This window comes from Acomys minous, assembly GCF_964271855.1.
Source record: "Acomys minous genome assembly, chromosome: 16".
Classification (NCBI taxonomy): Eukaryota; Metazoa; Chordata; class Mammalia; order Rodentia; family Muridae; genus Acomys; species Acomys minous.
Genome location: NC_140498.1, coordinates 13,708,594 through 13,731,283, shown reverse-complemented (window position 1 = coordinate 13,731,283; position 22,690 = coordinate 13,708,594). Strand labels below are relative to the sequence as shown.

General features: G+C 50.1%; 2 protein-coding genes across 6 annotated transcripts in view; one reads left to right on the top strand and one right to left on the bottom strand.

Annotated features, from left to right (window-relative positions):
• LARP1 (La ribonucleoprotein 1, translational regulator) overlaps positions 1-6,330 on the top strand; it is a 50,746-nt gene extending 44,416 nt beyond the window's left edge. For all 3 annotated transcript variants that reach the window (XM_084761153.1, XM_084761152.1, XM_084761155.1), the window contains exons 17-19: positions 927-1,036; positions 1,137-1,264; positions 2,943-6,330. In XM_084761153.1, the coding sequence (XP_084617279.1) occupies positions 927-1,036; positions 1,137-1,264; positions 2,943-3,149 (445 nt within the window). In that variant the 3' untranslated portion in view covers positions 3,150-6,330. The remainder of the gene's footprint in view (positions 1-926; positions 1,037-1,136; positions 1,265-2,942) is intronic.
• Positions 3,945-16,660, bottom strand: LOC311585686 (fatty acid hydroxylase domain-containing protein 2-like). Of its 3 annotated transcripts, none has more exons than XM_084761165.1 (8): positions 16,491-16,660; positions 16,288-16,391; positions 14,368-14,489; positions 10,637-10,842; positions 10,139-10,244; positions 9,713-9,879; positions 8,449-8,633; positions 3,945-6,838 (listed from the first exon to the last, which is right to left on the bottom strand). In XM_084761165.1, the coding sequence occupies exons 1-8, from the start codon at positions 16,559-16,561 to the stop codon at positions 6,789-6,791; spliced, it is 1,011 nt and encodes a 336-aa protein (XP_084617291.1). In that variant the 5' UTR covers positions 16,562-16,660; the 3' UTR covers positions 3,945-6,788. The 3 variants fall into 3 exon arrangements, with proteins under 3 accessions (XP_084617291.1, XP_084617293.1, XP_084617292.1); XM_084761167.1 differs by having other exon boundaries at positions 16,288-16,381; positions 16,491-16,640; XM_084761166.1 differs by having other exon boundaries at positions 16,288-16,416; positions 16,491-16,620.
• Positions 16,661-22,690: the final 6,030 nt, after the last annotated feature.

The window sequence follows — 22,690 nt, the reverse complement described above, 5'->3', positions numbered from 1 at the left end:
TGCCTGTCCTGGGCTTGCATTGTAAACCAGGCTGGCCTTGAACTCACAGCGATCCACCTGCCTCTGCCTCCCTAGTGAGTGCTGGGATTAAAGGTGTGTGCCACCACTGCCCGGCAAAATATGAGGTTTGAAAAAAAGATTTATTTATTATGTATACAGTGTTCTGCCTGCGTGTATACCTGCAGGCCAGAAGAGGGCATAAGGTCAATTATAGATGTGTGTGAGCCACAGTGTGGTTGCTGGGAATTAAACTCAAGACCTCTGGAAGAGAAGACAATGTTCTTAACCTCTGAACCATCTCTTCGGCCTCCATTAATCTATTTTTGGTCATTTCATTGGTATCACATTCCTAGTGGTGAATTTTCCAACCAAGGTAAACAACCCTGCTGATTAGTGTAGGTCAGAAAGCTGGCATAGGGAGGAGCATGTCTTTCTGTGAACAGACAGACAGAAAGTAATTTTGTCTTTGTGGACTGTGAGGTCTGGAGGTTTGCCAGGGCTGTTCTACTGCTTTTGAAGCAGAAAGCAGCAGTTAGAGACAAAGCATATCAGTGTTAGTACAGGATGCGATGGGCAGAATTGGCTGAGCCCTGGCAGACTGAGCAGCTCTTGAGGGCTGCTGTTAGTGCTTCTGGCCACTTTGCACGGGCTCTGCTATTTCCAGTCCAGGGTGGTTCACTGTCTTGGGCTTCTCTGTGTAGCCTTGACTGTCCTGACACTTTGTAGACCGGGCTGGCCTCGAATTCACAGAGATCCTCCTGCCTCTGCCTCCGAGTGCAGGTATTACAGGGGTGCACCACCACACCCATCTGATAGTTTACTGTCTTAACTATTCCAAAGTTTCTTTGCAGGCCGGCAAGGTTTCCCCCCACTCCTCATATTTCAGTGGGTTCTATGCCCAGTTCACCAGCTCTTGTCTTCCACAGATATGGTTTGGAGTGCCTTTTTCGATACTACAGTTATGGTCTGGAGAAGAAGTTCCGACTGGACATATTCAAGGATTTCCAGGAGGAGACCGTGAAAGACTATGAGGCTGGTAAGAGTGTGTCAGAGCTTGCAGGGGTCTTCCTGGCCTAGGCCTCACATCTCTCTCCCATCATCTTAGCCCAGCCCTCCACTTACCCCCTTCTTCACAGGCCAGCTCTATGGATTGGAGAAGTTCTGGGCCTTTTTGAAATATTCTAAAGCCAAAAATTTGGACATTGACCCCAAACTGCAAGAATACCTCGGCAAATTCCGACGTCTGGAAGACTTCCGAGTGGACGTGAGTGAAACCCTCTCTTCTGACTCCTAATTGTAAAGAGCAGCCATTCCTTTCCTGTCTGAGGTACATGTGATAGTGGAGAGTGGGTGCTTATTAGAGTTGGTGGTTCCGGTTTCCCTCCTGTTGTCACAACCCCCCTGCGTATCCAGACCCACTATCTGAGCTACCCTGATAAATATACTTGTTCCTTCTGGGAATAGAACTTTGTAAACTAATGTCCAGTTCTCCATTGTCTGGAGCAGCGCCTGGACAGTGACATCCTGTGGTGAGTCTGGGCATTGCTCCCGAATGTATCAAAGGCTGCCTTTAAAGGTGGGTTCGTTGGCTCATCTTTGTGTCTTTGCAAAGGGATTCAAGTGAGATTTTCCTTCAGCAAGTCTGTGGTGCTGAAGGTATCGCCTCAGTGGTAATGTACATGTTTAACCTAGTCAAGATCCTGGGTTTGATGACCACCACCAAAGAAGACTGAAAAGGCTTTAATCAAAAGGTTTATTATGTAGCAATCTCTGTTACTTTGTTCTTTTGAAAACTTTTTAAAAAGATTTATTTATTATTATGTATATAGTGCTGTCTGCATGTACTCCTGCAGGCCAGAAGAGGGCATCAGATCACATTATAGATGGTTATGAGCCACCATGTGGTTGCTGGGAATTGAACTCAGGACCTCTGGAAGAGCAGTCAGTGCTCTTAACCTCTGAGCTATCTCTCCAGCTCTTCTTTTGAAAACTTTTAGCGCAAATTGGTAGGTGAGTAGGGTGTGGTGGCACATACCTGTAATCCCAGCACTCAGGAGCCAGAGGCTGGCCTATCTCTGGGTTTGCAGAAAGCCAGGGCTACATCAGAGAAACTCTGTCTCAAAAAACTAAAAAGAGAAAAAGGAAGTGGAAGGTGTAAGAAAGTAGCAGTAGAGGCCAGCTGAGGTGGCGGATGGCTGTGAGTTCGAAGCCAGCCTGTTCTACTACAAAAGCAAGTGCAGGACAGTCAAGGCTACACAGAGAAACCCTGTCTCGAAAAACCAAAACCAAACCAAAACAAGAAAGTAGCAATAGTCCCCAGTTATTTTTAAAGTGACAGACATAACTATTTGTGGTATGGCCACTCTGAACCCCTATTGGTGAGCGTAGCTGGGATTGCCATGAGTATACAAATGGGTATGCAGGGCTTGTTCTTACCCACTCTTGGGAGGAGAGTGTGTGCAGAGAACCTGCAGGTAGCTGCGTAGACATTTAAGGTAGACTAGTAGCTGGGCCTTGCTGCCTGAAAAGTACTTTCTGTGTCCTTTTTGATAGTATGGCAAACGGAAACACAGTCTTCATTGCTGGGCCTGGTGAAGGCTGGAGTAAGATAGCACCAGTGTATGTGGCCCTGGGGAGCTAGTACATGAATCATGCTGTATGTCACTTAGCACAAGTCTTTTCCTAAGAGACCGTACATAGAAAGAGACAAAATTTTATAGGATCAAAACTTAGTCTTTAGGATATGGACCTGAATATAGGAGGCCTTTTGTAAATTCCTCTTCTGTGTTTGGTCACTTTCCGTATTTCTGGTAGTGTCCACTTGAGAGGACAGAATGGGCCCTGTCTTATTTACCAAACCATCTACGCTTGGAGGTGGAAAGGAAGACTAGAGAATTAATGTCACTAGTGTTCTCTGACCACTTGTCACTCCTCTGTTACAGCCCCCCATGGGCGAGGAAGGCAACCACAAGCGACATCCAGTGGTAGCAGGAGGCAGCGGTGAGGGCAGGAAGCGCTGCCCTTCCCAGTCTTCCAGCAAGCCCGCCACTGGGTTGAGCCAACCCTCCACAACACCTACTGGCCAGGCCACGCGAGAAGATGCCAAATGGACGAGCCAGCACTCAGACACACTGACTTTGGGAAAGTGAATTCCCAGAAGCCCCCTGGGATTTGGAATAGAAGGGGTGGGGTGGGCAAGGATCCATGGGGGTGCCCAGTCCCAGGAGAGTGAATAAGGAAGGGACAGGCCTGGAGTTACTAAGGATGGGCCTTTGCGCTAAATAGCAGCTATTAGCAGTGACCCTGGGCAGGAGCCTCCAAGTAACCCTTCCCCTCCTGTCTCTGACTTCCATCTTAACGTCTAAGGGGGGAGGGGAAGGGGAAAGATTTTATATACATATATATATATATATACATATATATATATCAAGTTTTAAATTATTGATAGTTTGTCTGGATTACCAAAATCACTCTTCAGCCCTTCCCATGGCTGTTACGCCGACCTGTCGCCCCGGCCTCTTCCCGCTCCCCTCGAGCCAACTATGCAGCCCACCAGAATGCTCTGGTGGTGCCCATGGGCCCAGAAGGACCAGCCCCTCAATCATCTGGGGTTTGTCACCGCCAAGTCCCTGGTGTTCCACACGCCCTTCTGCCACCTCTGGGGGAAAGAAACCAAAGGATCTCAGTGGGGGTGGGGAGCTTCGGCCTCTTCCCCCAACTTCCCAGCCCAGAGACGCTGCTCAAACCAGAAGAGACTATTAAAAGATGATTCATTTTATTTTTTTTCTCTGACCTTTCCATCCTTGGGAAAACTGAAAAAAGAAAAAAAGAAAAAAAGAAGAAAAAGAAAGAAACAAACAAAACAAAACAAAAAAAGAGACAAAATCAACCACTAAAAATGAGGAAAAAAAAATCAGAACCCACTTAATCCATAGAAAGTGCTGTCTTTCCCCTCCTTGAAATTTTTCTTTTGTTCTGTTTTTGGAAATAATATTTTTTTAAAAGTTGCCTTATTGTGGAGCGGGAACCTGAACTAATGCCCAAATGCCCGTTTTCCTTGAGCCTCCACCTGACTGGGAGCCCCCTGGGCTTGGACTCACTAGAATTTTCTTCGGGACTGAGTTGCATGGACAGGACCTCTTGCCTGGAGGCCAGAGAGTAGGGGCAGCTCTGTCAGAGCTGTGCCCAGGACACCCCTGCTGTTGCATCATCTGAAGCTGATGTCCTGTGTCTGCACTCTGCTGCCACTGTCCTTGTTCTGCTTGCTGTCGCCTCACCAGGACCGCCCTGCCCTTGGAAGACCAAGATCAAGTTTGCTTCAGACCGGTGTAAACAGAGTGGGTCTTGTCTGGTCCACCCTTGTCCTCAGCCTGTGTGTCTCCCCAAGCCCTGAACAAGGGGAGAACACCCACGGATGACCTCAGCTTAGATCTGTGTCTGACCTTAAAGACCTTTGACCTCAAGGAGGTTTGTATCCCAAGGTGGAGAAAGGTGCCATTCTCCAGGGGTTTGGTGTGGGCTGACCATCTTAATACCCTCACCCCCTACAGGCCATCTCTGCCCACCCTCTCTGCCACCCTGCCTGGGATCACGGGGTGACAGGAACCCAGGGCTGGGGGATCCTGCCGTTTGGTGAAGCCCCGTGGCAGTAAGGTATATGTGGACATAGAGTATACCTGACTTCTCTTCTTCAGCCACCGACTGCCCAGGCTGCCCGGTGAGAGCCAGAGGAGTGGATGGAGGCTGCTGTGATCAGGAGCTGGGGAGGGTGATGGACTGAGCACACAGACTGGGGAGACTGCATGCTCACCCCACATGGGACCTGGGCAGCACAGGGAGGGTGTGGTCTTTTTGCTCAGTTACTGAGACTTGTGTGGCCCTCGTCCTCATCACTGAGTTCCTCTGTTGTCCCAAAGGCTGGGACTAGGACACAGCATCCCAGGCTGGCAGGAGCTTGCCTTCTGTCTCTGGACACCTTGGTTTGACTCATGCCCTGCCCCACGTGGTCCTCCCAGGGCCGAGTATGTGGGAATCCTATGTGAGTTCCCAGGACTCAGTTGTGTCCAAGGATATGGGAGCAGGGTGTGCTGGTGGATTGGAGGCTTCTCCTGAGTCTGGTATCTGCCCCATGGTGCACCCTCTCCAATAGTGGGCTCCTTCTCCTTCCCTTCCTGTCCCCTTTCCTGTCCCTGCTCAGCCCTATGCTGTATATCCTGCAGCACAGAACGTCAGGGCTTGGAGGCCCAGTGTCAGGGAAGGTGGTTCCTCTCTAGACTACCCAGGCTAGGTTTGCCATCCTCTCCCAGACCCTCCCAGGCCATCTGAGGGAGGAAGACCCTTTGTGGTGGGAAGACGAGGCTATCATCTCAACACAGGCTGAGGAGGGGTGGGAGTGTGTGTCTGTCTGTCTGTCTGTCTATTTTTTTTGTGTGACATGTTAGGAGTTGACATTGCAGTGTAGTTTACATCTTCACCTTCTGAAGACACTTGAATTTAGGACCGATGTATCTGTGACAAGTATGCCAGGAGTGGCTGGGGCCACCAGAGCAAGCTGCTTCCCCATCACCATCTTCCCATGGGATCCAAGACCTGAGACAGCCTGCCAAATGGAACCACCTTCATCCTCTGGCTGTGCCCACAAGGGGCAGACTGTGATTTGCCCTCCGAGCCTCAGAGTGAACTGGCTACACATGAGAAGGCTGCCTGGCCCTGCTCCAGCCTGCACCCCAGGTTCAGACAGAGGTGCTGAGCCCATGTCAAGCTGTTAAATGTTTCTGTTCTGTAGCTCTTTCCTGCTCCCTTTTGATGACATTTACAAAAGAAAGCAAGCTGCTTGGAAGGCCTGGAAGTGAGGATAGGGCATGAAGTCAAGGCTAGTGTGTGTGTATGGGGGAGAACTAGAGGCTTGGACACCCTGGCCACCTGGGTGGGACCCCAGAGTCTCTCTCTTGTTAAAGGGCCCCTGGTTCTCCTCAGCCCCACCCTCTCCTCCAGCCATGGTGATGGCAGAGGCAGAAGAGAACTCTCGGCCCAGTTCTCACAGGAAAGGAAAACTCGGCGTGGGCTTTGCAGAGAAGGTTCCACCTTAACGCTCGTATCTTGTCTTTACCATGTGCTAGAATATCACATTCAACAGGACAAACAATGTAAAATACTTGAATGAGCTTGTATCATAACATTAATATTATTGAGAGTGTCTGCTTCCCAGGCTGAAGTGATTCATTCATTATTCTGGTCCTGCTCTAGTCCTTTGTAATTGGTGGTAATTATTACGCTTTTCTTTTTAATACAAAAAAAAATGTATAAAAATAAAAACTTGAAAAGGCAAAACACTGGCTGGTCTCCCATCTGGGACACTGCTGTTGGGTGTGAGAGAGGAGGCTGGTGTGTGTCCCCAGATGGGGGAGCCCACGCTCTACATGTGGATGACTAATGCAGTCTTTGAGAGGAGGCTGCTCTGGCTCCTCTGCAGCCGTGTCAGGCAGGGCCCATGGTGCTGCTAGTGCATCCAGTGCTGGGCAGTCTGGACCCTTTTGGCCCTGCATCCTGGGAAGCTGGGGAAAGGGTGGAGTTGGGTTTCCATTGCCCAGGATACATATGAGCATTCCCTGTGCACTGTTGACTGTCCTCTAAGATCTGACTAGAGTTTCTTACTGTCAGATGGGTGGGTGATCACTGCGACCAGGGGCCTATATTCTGTAGATGACCAGCTGAGCTGGACCCACGTCAGTGACATTCATTTGTAGTAGCTGGGTCAGCTAGCTCTTCAGTTGTGTGGCCTTAGATCCCTAGTGTTGTGCAGTCAGGGGTGAGGTCGATGGCGCGACAACACATTCTGCTGTGTTAAATGGAGGATTTATTCGCACGTGTCTTTGCCATGTTTTTGTGGAGACATTAAGGTCTTACCGATGTTGGGCCTCTGGGGACAAGCCTTGTATGGTGACAGTCCCTCACAGAGTCCATTTTTCTGACTTCCTGTCCCTGCCCCTTTTGATGTCACTGCAGAGAGCATTTCTCCAGATGCTCATGAGAGGAAGAGAATGATTGCCCTGCAGTGATGGTGGCGGGATAGGGACTGGGTGCGTGAAGGAATCAAAGGGCACAAGATTAAGAGGAGGCTGGGACTGCAAGGCATGCTGTTTCCAGCAGGCCAGTCTTCTGTGGGCCTTAGTGCCATGGGATGAATTCTTGTTCTGTAGTTAGTTTTGGAGAGCTGGTAAGTCAGACCTTGAGATTTTGTCTTGGTCAGACTGGCTCTGGGCTGGGCCTATGCCCTGAGTGTCTGGGACTACACAGGACAACTACCCAGCTTGGCTTTCACTTCAGCTGTACTATAACCTTGAACTGAAAGTGTACAATCAGCACAGCTGCTACGGAAGTTAGCAAATGGTGACTGTGGCAGCCTTCCTGGGCCAACCTAGGTGCCATGGTCTTGGGATCTCAGGGTTCCTAACCATGTGCTGCCACAGTGGTGTCCTGGTAAAACTTTACTGCGGTAGCCTATGGCTTCGGTATTCCTGGGCCTGTTTGCCACTGATTTCCCATGTGAAGAAAGAAGGGCCTGCCTGCTCTTACTCCATGCCTCCCGGGGCTCATTGTTGCAGGGAGAAGACTATGGTTTGGGTTTAGAGAGCAACTGACCTGAGTCCCCCTCAACATGGGCAGCCCCTGGAGCTCAGCCCTAGTGTGCACTCAGGCTAAGGCACAGGAGCTGGGGAGCCTGTTAATTGAGAAGCTCCTGTGGGCTGTCCTAGTTCCTTCTGTGGGACTTGTGTTGTGGACGGCAAAAGTAACCCAGGATTTCTTGGACGGAAACAGGGAGTACATCTAGCATGTCCACACATCCGACCTGTGATTACCTCAGGTTCCTTGGCTTTAGGTGTGAGAAAAGGTCTTGGAGCCAGAAATCCCCCAGTCCCACTGCCACCACATTTTCTATCCCCCCCCCCAAGGCCACAGGGGAGCTGTGTGGGAATTGGAGGAGAGGACTAGGGGATTCTCCCAGGCTGTCTGTGATTTTTCTCCCCTGCCTGTGCTCCAGAAAAAATAGCTAGTTGCTTTTCCCTAAGTGAGTTCCTAATTCTTCAATTATATTTATTTATTATTGTGTATACAGGGCTCTGTTTGGATGTACTCCTGCAAGCCAGAAGAGGGCGCATTATCACATTACAGATGGTAACAAGCCACCATGAAGTTGCTGGGAATTGAACTCAGAACCTTTGGAAGAGCAGGCAGCGCTCTTAACCACTGAGCCATCTCTCCAGCCCTGAGTTCCTAGTTCTAAGTGACATGGGAAGTAGTTTGGGGGAAGCCTGATGCTATCACGGCTTTGTCCTGGCAGGAAGCCTGCCTTCCCTCCACCCTAATGGGACAGCCCTTAAGAGTGTGGTGGTCAAAGGAGGCCAGCTGCTGAAGGTGGCCTGGCCCCAGGTAGTCACCACATCTTACTTCTGAGGGAACAGCCCAGATGGTCCAAGGAGACTATCTTCTTTGGAGGGTCAGGAATGCTCTCTGAGAGTGGGGTGAAGCCCAGCAGGATGACATGTCTCTTGTAGGCCTTGCTCTTCTTAAACATGACGTCAGTTCCGTGTAGGTGGTCCAGCAATCCCAGGAACCCATAGCACTGGTTGAACCTGAAGGAGGAAAGAGTATTGCCCAGCTAACACTGGTGGGAAGCTGTGGGTCTCCCAGCCCTCCTTTCTACAAAACACCACTATGCTGTGTAGGACTGGAATATTCCTTTGATCGGGTTCTGTTTGAGGGTTGCTTAGAGTTTTTATTGTTACTGTTTAAAACAGTTTACCAAACTGAACTGAAATTTAAACTCAGATGTCACAGGCTTGTAACTTGTGTTCTGCTCTGGCCTCAATGTCCCCAATGCTGGTATTTTAAGTCCACCTTGTTCTTCACGCACCTGGAGTCCACCTCTTTTGTTATTGGGGATATGGTATGCAAAAGATCAGCCTGATAGTCATGTGGCTGCTGAGCTCTCACTGTGTAGTCCAGGCCAGCCTGGAACTCTCTTCACTGTAGACCAGGCTAACCTCACACTGAGTCCTGGAATTTAATGCCTGCTAGCATGCCCACCTGTAGCAATCCCCTTTTCACACTGCTGAACCATCTCCGGGTCCTACCTACTCCATCATACTGTGTTCTGGAGTGCAGAAGTTAGCACTTCATGCAGACTAAGGCTTGTTCAGGTAGGCTGAGGGGCGCCCTGCATCAGAACATCTTGGAAGACATTAGGAGGTAGATCCCTGTGACATGCTCCACAGGTACTTTGACTGATGGATTTGAAGTGGGACCCAAGAACTTCTGTTCTAAGTGTGTCTGAAGTCCCAGGAAATGCCTAGGATGAGGCTAGTTGTGTTGTTGAGCCTTTAATCCCAGCAGTCACGAGTCACGAGGTCAGCCTGGTCTATGTAAGTTTCAGGACACCCAGGGCTACATAGAGAAAGCCTGTTTCAAAACGAACAATAAAGCCCACAGTGCTCAAGTGTGCCAACTTTTTCTGCAAATGGTTTTTGAGGAGATGATTCAAGCCTGACAGATTTAGCAGGTCAAAGCCACAATTAAAAGAGCTGTTGTCAGAAAAAAAAGGAAAAGATCAAAGTACCCCTGTCTAGTTAGCCTCTTTTCCAAATGGCTCCCACATTCAGTTGGAAGCACCACTGTCCCATGAAATAATTGAGCAAGGGTGCAGTTGACTTACTTGAGATGGTGGTAGTCATGCAACTCAGCTGAAGGCAGGAAGGGCAAGTGGTAGCCACAGTGGATGGTAACGCTGACGATGACAGATAGGGAAAGCCACACAGTGATGGAGGACAAATGAGAGCCCATTGCTAGAGGACCCACCATAACTGGCAACATGTTGGAAGCCTGCAAAGTAAAGGATGATTCCAGATGGAGGGATCCAGCTGGGTGTTCACTCTGCCCTTTGTAGTTGTAACTTGGGATACACTGACTTAGCTTCAGCTTCCTCTGCAGCAGAGTCAGTTTGTAAAAGGTGGTTGGGAGGAGTAAGATGATGTCCACTAGGCACCTGCTACAGCCAAGACCTGGCAGAGTTGGTTGTGAGGAGAAAGCAGAGCAGGCAACCAGCAGCCTCAGCTTCTGTACTTAAGGAGCTGTTACTTACCACGTGTTCTATAGGGTGGGCATACATTGAGATCACACCAATGGGTGCTGTCCACTCATGATGTTTCTTGTGTATTTTCTGATACATCGTGGGGTGGTGAAGGATCCTGGAAAAATAATTCATAAATGGTAACTGCCAACGCCCACTTCCTCCATCCCAAGCAGATCATCAGAAAGTCAAGGTGGGAACGTGGTCCCCATCTGAGGAACAGGCATCTGTAGTCTGCGGATGATAAGTCTGGGTTCCATTGCCTCCAACCCCAGCAGAGAAGTAAACTGAGACCCAGAAAGGAATAACAGGAGCTAGAAGGGGGCTGACCCACTCTCCCATGCAAATAGGGAAACCATTTCTTCCCTGGGCATCATGTCAAGTTGGAGAATCAGTTGTGTCTCTGGTGCTTGTTAGTAGGGCCTGATAATAGACACCACAGCTCAGTGGCCTCCCATGACCAAGAGTTGTTCTAGAGTGAGGCCAACCATGTGAGTGTAGGGAGCTTACCTATGCACGTAGTAGAACATGATTTCTACCACAAGGGAGGAAAAGGCCATCTCCATGAGGAACCAGTGGAAGGTGGGCAGTTCTCGGGAACAGGGGTCTCCTCTCCAATTCAATAAAGGGTAGAAGATGACCAGCATGGGGATAGAGATCATGGTCTGGTTGAAAATAGCATTGTGGATAGCTTGACGCAGCTTCACGGGGTCTACCTGCCAGGACACAGAAGGAACAGGGAGAGGGACATGAGAAGTAGGTCTCTACCTCACCTGCTCAGGGTAGGCTATGTGAGTGAAGCATAGGTTCTATGGGCCAGAGACTATCACTGTGGAGTTCTGGCTCACATACACCCTGTCCTCTACAGGGACAAAGAAGCAAATCCCAGTTAAATACAGGAACAAATAAGTTGCGATGGTCACTCAACCATCTTGATGAAGGATTCCAGAAGAGGTCTGGTTGACTGAGAGCAGGCTGGCCTTCTGTAGCCTTACAAAGAGAACAGTGCATCTGCATGGATGGGGGCAGCAGGGGCAGGCCCCCAACCTCCTTCAGCTCCCTCAGCTTGGGGCCAATCCAGTGAGGCTGAGCAGATGATGATGGAAGCTTTGGATTGTCAACCTTAGAGCTGGGAGCCCCCACCCAGTGCCCTCATGGCTACTGGGTCCCTGCTGGGAAGACATGGCCTGAGAATTAGGGCACTGGTGTGGTCTACAGAACAGGAAGGACAAAGCAGCCTAATGGGGAAGAGACTGGCAACAGTAGTCCTCCAGTGTCTCAAACTTGGAACAGGTCAGGAGAAAGTTATAGCTTGTAGAGTATTTCAGTGGATGAATCTGAAATGGTGTGTGGATGAGTCTCACATACTTGTCCCACATTTCTTATGTTCATCTGTCTAAATCTTCCTTACTATGAAATTCATGGAAAGACAGCCAAGAGCAAGGACAGAGGCTGTATATACCACTCTGAGAGGCTGCGTAGATGCCTCTGAGTCAAGACAGACAGTTCAGAGAGACAGCCAGACTGCAGAGATGACTCTGTCAGAGAGCTCTGCCTCAAGAAGGAACAAATGGGTGGCAGTGTGTACCTGTGTTACATGGGCCAAGGGGTGGTTTTGGTTTTTGTTTTTGAAACAGTCTTGGGGACTGGAGAGATGACTCTGGTTAAGAGCACTGGCTGGTTTTCCAGAGGCCCCTGAATGCACGTGGTAGGTCACAACAGTGAGTCTGACATCCTCTTCTGGACTCTGGGTGCTACTGCATGTATGTTAAACACAGACACACATGCAGGAAAAACACCCATACACATAAAGGAAGTAATTGAAACAGTCTCCTGTAGCCCTTCTGAATGATCCTCCTGCCTCCGTCTCAGATGCTGGGAGTCCAGGTGTTTGCTGCCACAGCCAGGCAAAGATTGTGTGATAATCTTTAGAGATGGAACAGTTAGAGCATTTATGTGATAATGTAAAGAGAAATGAGCCAGGTTGAGAGAAAGTCAGAATGTTAGGAAAGAGGGAAGAATGCTGAAGCCATTTCCTGGAGCCAAAAGGACAGGAACCAGGAGAGGTGACAGTCACAGCCCAGGACAGAGCGTGAGACCCAGAGCCATTGGAGCTGGAGTTAGGGGGTCCTGGCTTTCATTTCCTCAGTGTGGTGGAGGCCAGGCTAGGAAGGAGCTGCTGAGAGAGGAGAGGTGTGCAGAGGCGAGGAGGAGGAGGGAGGGTGGCTTGAGGTTAGGCCTGGACCCAAGGAATGGCAGCAGCCAACAGCTCCCACTGCAGTCAGCTCAAGGATCCTGCTAAAGTCAGCACCTCCTCCAGCTATTGAGGGAGGACATGGTCCAAGGTCCTTCCTGTGGCCTCAGACAGAGCTTTGGCTGAGAAGCCTCAGGATGGGCTGGGAGGTGGCTGCATGGGTAGAGTGTGTTCTTGGTACCCTTGGAGCCCCGGGAGTGATCACCAACTGCATATGCTTAGTATGAGGTGGAGGTAGTAAGACCAGAAGTTCAAGGTCATCCTCACTACATAGCAAAGTAAGAGGCTGTCCTTGGCTACATGGTATGGCGCTGTTTAGGGTGCAAGAAGAGGTTCTAAAGCTGGATGAGGTGGTACAGTCCTTTAATCCCAGGACTTGGGAGGCAGAGGCAGGTGGGTCTCTATTAGTTTGAGGCCAGCCTGGTCTACAAAGAGAGTTCTAAGACAGCTAAAGCTATATACAGAAAGTCTATCTCAAATAACAAAAACACAAAAAGAGGTTCTAGCCTATCCCATGTCCTGCCCAGGGTCCATGGCAATCACAGCACTGCTTAGCCTTGAAGAAGAAAGCATTAGGTTAATGATAGCTGGTTCAGAGACAGCCAGCCTACAGATGAACAGGGCTTAGAGGCTAAATAGTGACAGAAAAGCCCACAATCTGTTCCTCCAGGGTGGACTGGAGGAAACCCAACTCTGGTAGCTGACATCTCTGGAGGGGACCATTTAAGGAGCCTTCATCAGGACTCCCTTTTCCCATCATGCCTTTGGTGCCAGGCTGGGCACACTAGAGTGCCTTGAGAGCAGAGATGACTCATATAGTCACTGGGCAGGCTAGTGCTGGTTGTCAGGACGGGTTTGCGTGGGGCTGTGGTTCGGCTCCTTTAAAAACCAGTCTCTGGCTTGCGGCTTAATGGAAGGTTGTCTCTGCAGGTTTTCAGAGCACAAGGAAGGCAGGTGCAGGCTACAGTGTGGTGGTTCATTCCATACAGTGGGCAAGCAGGGCTGCTTAGCAGCTGCATGGGGTGATTAAGGAGGCTTTTTTTTTTTTTAACTTTTTCGAGACAGGGTTTCTCTGTGTAACAGCCCTGGCTGTCTTGGATTCCCCTTGCAGACCAGATTATGTTCTCTTTTAACTCACAAGGATCTACCTTCCTCTGCCTCCTCAGTGCAGGGATTGAAGGCCTGCACCACCAAGGTCAGCCTAAGGAGGCTCTCCTTTAATCTCAGCACATGAAAAGCAGAGGCAGGCTGATCTCTGTGATTTCAAAGCCAGCCTGGTCTCCTTTCCAGGGCAGCCAAGGCTACACAGAGAGACCCTGTCTCCAAAACCAAAACAATAACAAAAAAAAATTGTTGCAGTCATCTCTGTGACAGGCTGAGGCAGTCCTTTCTCCTCCTGGTATGTTGAGCACAGTGTCACAGGGCCACCGGGTATGGGAATCAGCTAAGCAGCACTTTGTTCTAGACAGGCCACTGGCTGAGTGGCCATTCAATTTCTCTTTTACTTTATTTTTTTAATTCTTGAGAGGTGTGTGTGTGTGTGTGTGTGTGTGTGTGTGTGTGTGTGTGTGTGTGTGTGTTTAGGTGCCTTGTGCCCTGGTGTGCATCTGGGGTCAGAGTAAATGGTGTTGGTTCTCTTCTTCCCCTGTGTGGGGTCCAGGGACCAGACTCAGGTCTTCAGGCTTGGCAGCCATGCCCTTACTTGCTGAACCATCTCACTGACAGGATCTCCTGTAGCCTAAATTACCTTCAAACTTCCTGTGTAGTCAAGCATCACCTTGACTTTCTAATCCTCCTGCCTCCTGCCTCCACTGCCCCCACATGTGCCTTAGTAATGGTACCCAAGGCTTCTTTCGAGCTAAACAAGCACTGTATGAACCAAGTATACCCAGCACCTTCTGGATTCAGGTCACCCCAAGGCTAAGTCTTTGGCTTGCCTGACTTTAGTCCCTGCATTCCCAGCATGAAGAGCTGCAATGCCACTTACCGGTTCATTCTTGCCAAATTGGATGCGGTAGCAGGAGATGGAGGAGGGCTTCCCTGTTGTGTCCACCAGCAGCAGAAGGCCATTGAAAACCCAGAAGCACAGCCCAGGTACGAGGCCAGCACCTGAGGCAGAGAGCAGAGCAACTTAGAGCATCCCAGGGACACAGTGGCTCACCAGGAAGTGAATGAACAAGTGTAAGGATCTGTCCCCTGCCTGGGGCCTCACTGCTCCTGTGCTAGCCTCTGTCTGTCTCCCTCTCCCATCCACAGTGTGTGTGTGTGTGTGTGTGTGTGTGTGTGTGTGTGTGTGTGTGTGTGTGTGTGTGTGTGTGTGTTACTCTGTATAGTCCTGCCTGGCTATGTAGACTAGGCTGCCTTGAACTCTCAATAGATTCTCCCCTGCCTCTCACTCTCTGCCTCTCAAATGCTGCGATTAAGGTAGGATTAAAGCAGAGCTGAGGTTTTGGGTGTGAGTTTTGTTGTTTTTTAGTGTTTTGTTTTGAGAAAGGCTGGTTTGAAACCCCCATATAGTCCAGACAGACCCCAAACTCACAGCAATCCCCTTGCCTCAGCCACCTCCTGGGATAACAGGTGTGGCTGCTGTATCCTCTCAGCACAGGTACTGATGACACTTCTGGTCCCCTCACAAGTCTTCCTATTAGGATGAGGAGACCATCTGACCACCTGGTCTATTACTCCCCAGTACTGAGGCTCCACAAAATATTTCAGAAAATGCTGTTCCAAGTCAGGAGTCTCAGAAGTTCAATGGCCATCCTCAGCAACATAACTCCTTCTTGGACCTCCTGGGATACATGAAAGCCTATGCTTAGAAGAAGAAAAACAGACCTGCATATAAGGATGGCTTAGTGGGTAAGCCTGGTGACCTGAGTGCCACCCCACGAACCATGTCAAAGTGCAAAGTGCAATAACTTCAGGGTGGTCTGCTGATCCATCCACATAGTGTGGCATGTGCCTGTCCCCACCCACATCACAGCACGATAATAGATAAAAATTAAAAAGAAAACCCTGACCAAGCCACACTTCAGCTGGCGTTTTGTTTCACATCCCACTTCTCATGTCTTTAATCTCCTACCTACAGCAGTCATCCAAGGGACACTGCAGTGTTATCTTATGGCACTGTGGCTCCTCCTAGATTGGAGACTCTGGGGAACAAGGACACTGTTTCCCTGACCTCTGTCTCTGTCTTCTTCCTCTATTCCTTTCCTGCCCCATCAAACAGTGTCTGGGGCAGGCAGGACACAGGAAGGACCTGGGCAGTGTGCGAGGACCACTGTTAGAGCCATTCTGTCAGACACTTGGATAGACTCTGAGGTGGAAAAGGAGACAAAGCAAGCAGACACAGGCTTGTGTGTAGAAATGCTGATACAGAGCCTGGCATGGCGGTACATGGCTTTAATCTCAGCACTTGGGAGGCAGAGGCAGGTGGATCGATGTGAGTTTGAGGCCAGCTTGGTCTACAAAGGATTTCAGGACTGCCATGGCTATACAGTGAAACCATGTCTTTAAACACCACCCGCCCCCCCCCCCCAAAAAAAAAGAGCAGCAGGAAAAGGCCCTTGCAGCCAAGCTTGACAGCCTGAGTTTAACCCCCAGGCCCACATTCTGGAAGAAGAGGACCCACTTCAGCAAGGTGTCCTCTGACCTCCACATGCATGCTATGGCGAGCTCATGCCCCCTTCACATGCACATGGAGTCAATTTTCTACTACTACTACTAGTAGTAGTAGTAGTAGTAGTAGTAGTAGTAGTAGTAGTAGTAGTAATAATAATAATAATAATAATAATAATAATAATAATAATACCAGCAGCAGCAACAACAAAAATGGTGATGATGATGATGATTAGTGCAGGAAAAGAACAAATGTGGAGCCCCACACACAGCCCTCTGTCAGGAATCTCACCTATAAGGAACAGGATCCACTCATTGCCTTCAAATGTAGACAGCAGTTTCTCCCACTGGGTCTGCCAAAAGTGGCCAGAAGCACCCCAAAATGTCTGAAGATGCCTTGGAAGGAAAACCATTCAAGTTTCTGGCAGAAGGCTGGGAAGCCAGCTCTTTTTTGCTGTGCCTCTCACCCCTGAGGTCTGAAGGGAGCACACTCACCATGTGACCGAGTTCCAGAAGGCCCCAAGCAAGAGCAGCCCAGAGCCCAGGATGAGAGCTGTCCTCCTCATGGAGCCCCAGATGTGTCCCTCCTGCAGGAGCTGGGAGTGTCAGGCCTGTCAGGCTCCTGCTGGGAGCCAGCTGCTTACCTATCCTACAGCTGTGGAAGGCCCTTCCCTTCCAAAGGTTACTGGCTGTGTACAGAGTCTAGGCTGGGGGAGGGAGGCAGATTGCCCCATCTCCAGCAAACCTGTTGAGTGACATTGCTGCCCAGATCTGCATAGGAAAGGCTTTCCCCAGCTGTGTGTGTGTCATCAGACCTCATGGCAAAGGGTTCTTCAGCACCCAGTGTGTCCTCTTCAGCACTCAGTGTGTCCTGTTGTCCCCTTCTTCATCATCACAGTTACAGTCAGGTATGGTGGGGGTACAGAACTGTAATCCCAGGTCTTGAGGGGTGGAGGCAGGAAGATCAGGGGTTCAAAGTCAGCCTGGGCTATTTGAACCCTGTCTCAAAGAGAGTCCGCTGACCAGCACGGGATGGTGGTTCTTACACATTCTCAAAAACATTTGTTGGAGCTTGGTCTGGTGTACTTTGGTGCTAGTTACTGCTTGTTCTCTGTATGCGTCTACTTGTACCTTGCCTAAGAGGTTTGCCACCTAAAAGGGCATCACACCTGTGAGTTCAAGGCCAACCCACTCTACAAAGTGTGTCCAAGACTGCCAAGATAATACAGAAAAACTCTGTTTCAAAAAATGAAACAATAACAACAACAACAAAAAAGCTGGGCATGGTGGCACAAGCCTCTAATTCCAGCACTCTATAGGCAGAGGCAGGCATATCTTGGTGAGTCCCAGGCCAGCCTGGTCTACAAAGAGAGTTCCAGGACAGCCAGGGCTATTACACAGAGAAACCTTGTCTCAAAAACCAAAAAGAAAAAAAGAAGCCACAGCCTACTAATTGGGTTAGTTGGAGGAAAAGCACATGGCTGGCACAGAGTAGATTGGACTCAAATGATGATAAATAGCAAGTATTTGGGAGTATGGATGGGAGGTAGCTTGATAGAAATTATTAGAAGCACATGGAATGGGATTGGAGCAGGTTTCTCATACCAGCCCCACTGTGGGATATAGTTTATCAGATTAATATCTGCTCTGGCCCTGGTTAACTAAGGCTATTTTAAAATATAACAGGTGTCTGTGTTTTGACGGATTCCTAGTAGGTTAGAAATGACTGCCCTAATTGTGGAAGGAATGTGGCCTTACCTTAGGCAATTACATGCTGTGAGTCAGGTGTGGTGGCGCACTCCTGTAATCCCAGCACAGGCAGACAGATCACTGTGAGTTTGGAGCCAGCCTGGTCTACAAAGCAAGTGCAGGACAGTCAGGGCTACACAGAGAAACTCTGTCTCAAAAGACAAAAACAAACTGACAAAAACCAAGTACTAAGCTTTCCGTCCCTTCTGCAGATTGAACTCAGGTCCTTGTATTTAGAGGGCGAGTGTTTTATTGAGCAAACCATCGCCCCAGGCCAGAGAGACTGCTCACACCAGAAGAGATACTGAAAGATGATTCTTTTTTTCCCCACTGACCTTTACATCCTTGCAAAAACAAAAGAAGGAGGAGGAGGAAGAGGAGGAGGAGGAAGAGGAGGAGGAGGAGGAGAAGAAGAAGAAGAAGAAGACGGCGAAACAAAGAAAATCGTAAACTAAAAATGAAAAAAAAAAAAACCCAAAACAAAAAACCCAGAACCCACTTAATCCATAGGAAGTGCTGCCTTTCCCCCTCCTTAGAATTTTTCTTCTCTCCTGTTTTTGTAAATGATTTACTATTAAAAGTTGTCTTATTGTGGAGTGGGAACCTGAACTAATGCCCAAATGCCTGTTTTCCTTGAGCCTCCACCTGACTGGGAGACCCCTGGGCTTGGACTCACTAGTATTTTCTTCCGGACTGAGTTGCATGGACAGGACCTCTTGCCTGGCGGCCAGAGAGTAGGGGCAGCCCTGTCAGAGCTGTTGCATCGGCTGAAGCTGATGTCCTGTGAGTGCACACTGCTGCCACTGTCCTTCTTCTGCTTGCTGTCGCCTCATCAGGCCTGCCTGGCCCTTGGAAGACCAAGGTCAAGTGTGCTTCAGACCGGTGTAAACAGAGTGGGTCTTGTCTGGTCCACCCTTGTCCTCAGCCTGTGTGTCTCCTCAAGCCCTGAACAAGGGGTGAACACCCACGGACGGCCTCAGCTTAGATCTGTGTCTGACCTTAAAGACCTTTGACCTCAAGGAGGTTTGTATCCCAAGGTGGAGAAAGGTGCCATTCTCCAGGGGTTTGGTGTGGGCTGCCCATCTTAATACCCTCACCTCCTACAGGCCATCTCTGCCCTCTGCCTCTCTGCCACCCTGCCTGGGATCACGGGGTGACAGGAACCCAGGGCTGGGGGATTCTGCCGGTTGGTGAAGCCCCGTGGCAGGAAGGTAAATGTAGACATAGAGTATACCTGACTTCTCTTCTTCAGCCACCGACTGCCCAGGCTGCCCTGTGAGAGCCAGAGGAGTGGATGGAGGCTGCTGTGATCAGGAGCTGGGGAGGGTGATGGACTGAGCACACAGACTGGGGAGACTGCATGCTCACCCCACATGGGACCTGGGCAGCACAGGGAGGGTGTAGTCTTTTTGCTCAGTTACTGAGGCTTGTGTGGCCCTCGTCCTCATCACTGAGTTCCTCTGTTGTCCCAAAGGCTGGGACTAGGACACAGCATCCCAGGCTGGCAGGAGCTTGCCTTCTGTCTCTGGACACCTTGGTTTGAGCTCATGCCCTGCCCCACGTGGCCCTCCCAGGGCCGAGTATGTGGGAATCCTGTGTGAGTTCCCAGGACTCAGTTGTGTCCAAGAATATAGGAACAGGGTGTGCTGGTGGATTGGAGGCTTCTCCTGAGTCTGGTATCTGCCGCATGGTGCACCCTCTCCAATAGTGGGCTCCTTCTCCTTCCCTTCCTGTCCCCCTTCCTGTCCCTGCTCAGCCCTATGCTGTATATCCTGCAGCACAGAACCTCAGGGCTTGGAGGCCCAGTGTCAGGGAAGGTGGTTCCTCTCTAGACTACCCAGGCTAGGTTTGCCATCCTCTCCCAGACCCTCCCAGGCCATCTGAGGGAGGAAGAGCCTTTGTGGTGGGAAGACGAGGCTATCATCTCAACACAGGCTGAGGAGGGGTGGGAGAGAGAGAGAGAGAGAGAGAGAGAGAGAGAGATTGTGTGTGTGTGTGTGTGTGTGTGTGTGTGTGTGTGTGTGTGTGTGTGTCTTCCATTTGTATCTTTTATGACATATTAGGAGTTGACATTGCAGTGTAGTTTACATCTTCACCTTCTGAAGACACTTGAATTTAGGACCGATGTATCTGTGACAAGTATGCCAGGAGTGGCTGGGGCCACCAGAGCAAGCCGCTTCCCCATCACCATCTTCCCATGGGATCCAAGACCTGAGACAGCCTGCCAAATGGAACCACCTTCATCCTCTGGCTGTGCCCACAAGGGGCAGACTGTGATTTCCCCTCTGAGCCTCAGAGTGAATTGGCTACACATGAGAAGGCTGCCTGGCCCTGCTCCAGCCTGCACCCCAGGTTCAGACAGAGGTGCTGAGCCCATGTCAAGTTGTTAAATGTTTCTGTTCTGTAGCTCTTTCCCGCTCCCTTTTGATGACATTTACAAAAGAAAGCAAGCTGCTTGGAAGGCCTGGAAGTGAGGATAGGGCATGAAGTCAAGGCCAGTGTGTGTGTATGGGGGAGAACTAGAGGCTTGGACACCCTGGCCACCTGGGTGGGACCCCAAAGTATCTCTCTTGTTAAAGGGCCCCTGGTTCTCCTCAGCCCCACCCTCTCCTCCAGCCATGGTGATGGCAGAGGCCGAAGAGAACTCTCGGCCCAATTCTCACAGGAAAGGAAAACTCGGCGTGGGCTTTGCAGAGAAGGTTCCACCTTAACGCTCGTACCTTGTCTTTACCATGTGCTAGGATATCACATTCAACAGGACAAACAATGTAAAATACTTGAATGAGCTTGTATCATAACATTAATATTACTGAGAGTGTCTGCTTCCCAGGCTGAAGTGATTCATTCATTATTCTGGTCCTGCTCTAGTCCTTTGTAATTGGTGGTAATTATTACGCTTTTCTGTTTAATACAAAAAAATGTATAAAAATAAAAACTTGAAAAGGCAAAACACTGACCGGTCTCCCATCTGGGACACTGCTGTTGGGTGTGAGAGAGGAGGCTGGTGTGTGTCCTCAGATGGAGGAGCCCACGCTCTGCATGTGGATGACTAATGCAGTCTTTGAGAGGAGGCTGCTCTGGCTCCTCTGCAGCTGTGTCAGGCAGGGCCCATGGTGCTGCTAGTGCATCCAGTGCTGGGCAGTCTGGACCCTCTTGGCCCTGCATCCTGGGAAGCAGGGGAAAAGGTGGAGTTGGGTTCCCATTGCCCAGGGTACATATGAGCATTCCCTGTGCACTGTTGACTGTCCTCTAAGACCTGACTAGAGTTTCTTACTGTCAGATGGGTGGGTGATCACTGCCACTAGTGGCCTATATTCTGTAGGTGACCAGGTGAGCTGGACCCACCTCAGAGACATTCATTAGGAGTGGCTGTGCCACCTGCCTCCTCAGTTGTGTGGCCTTCGATCCCTAGTGTTGTGCAGTCAGGAGTGAGGTCCAAGGCAACACAACACAATCTGCTGTGTTAGATGGAGATTTTATTTGCGTGCTTCATTGCCATGTTTTTGTGGAGACATTAAGGTCTTCCTGATGTTTGGCCTCTGGGGATAAGCCTTGTTTGGTGACAGTCCCTCACAGAGTCTATTTTTCTGACTCCCTGGCCCTGCCCCTTTTGATGTCACTGCAGAGAGCATTTCTCCAGATTCTTATGGGAGGAAGGCAATGGCTGGCCTGCAGTGATGGTGGTGGGGGTGGGGAAGTGGGTTGGTGCTTGAAGGAATCTAAGGCACAAGGTCAGAGGAGGCACGGACTGCAGGATGGTCTGTTTCCAGTGGGCCAGTTTTCTGTGGGCCTCAGTGTTATAGGATGAATCCTGCCCTGTAGTTGGTTTAGGAGAGCTGGTTGTGCACACTTGGAGGTTCTGCTGATGTCTAGGCTGGGTCTCGGCTGGGCCTACACCATGAGCAGCTGGACTACAGGGCTGTGCTATTTCACTTGAGCTATAGTATGGTTGCCCTGACTAACCTTGAACTGAAAGTGTACAATCATCACAGCTGTTATGGAAGTTAGCAAATGGTGACTCTAGCAGCCTTCCTGGGCCAACCTAGGTGCCATGGTCTTGGGATCTCAGGGTACTAACCATGGGCTGCCACAGTGGTGTCTTGGTAAAACTTTCCTGCGGTAGCCTACGGCTTCGGTGTTCCTGGGCCTGTTTGCCACTGATTTCCCATGTGAAGGAAGAAGGGCCTGCCTGCTCTTACTCCATGCTTCCCGGGGCTCATTGTTGCAGGGAGAAGACTATGGTTTGGGTTTAGAGAGCAACTGACCTGAGTCCCCCTCAACATGAGCAGCCCCTGGAGCTCAGCCCTAGTGTGCACTCAGGCTAAGGCACAGGAGCTGGCGAGCCTGTCAATTGAGAAGCTCCTGTGGGCTGTCCTAGCTCCTTCTGAGGGACTTGTGTTGTGGAGGGCAAAAGTAATCCAGGCGTTTTTGGAGGAAAGCAGGGAGTACATCTAGCATGTCCACACCTCTGACCTGTGATTACCTCAGGTTCCTTGGCTTTAGGTGTGAGAAAAGTTTTTGGAGCCAGAAATCTCCCAGTCCCACTGCCACCACATTCTCTATCCCACCGAGGCCACAGGGGAGCTGTGTGGGGATTGGAAGAGAGGACTAGGGGATTCTCCCAGGCTCTCTGTGACTTTTCTCCCCTGCCTGTGCTCCACAAAAAATAGCTAGTTGCTTTTCCCTAAGTGAGTTCCTAGTTCTAAGTGACATGGGAAGTGGTTTGGGGGAAGCCCTGACGCTATCATGGCTTTGTCCTGGCAGGAAGCCTGCCTTCCCTCCACCCTAATGGGACAGCCCTTAGAGTATGGTGGTCAAAGAAGGCCAGCTGCTGAGGGTGGCATGGCCCCAGGCTGTCACCACATCTTACTTCTGAGGGAACAGCCCAGATGGTCCAATGAGACTATCTTCTTTGGAGGGTCAGGAATGCTCTCTGAGAGTGGGGT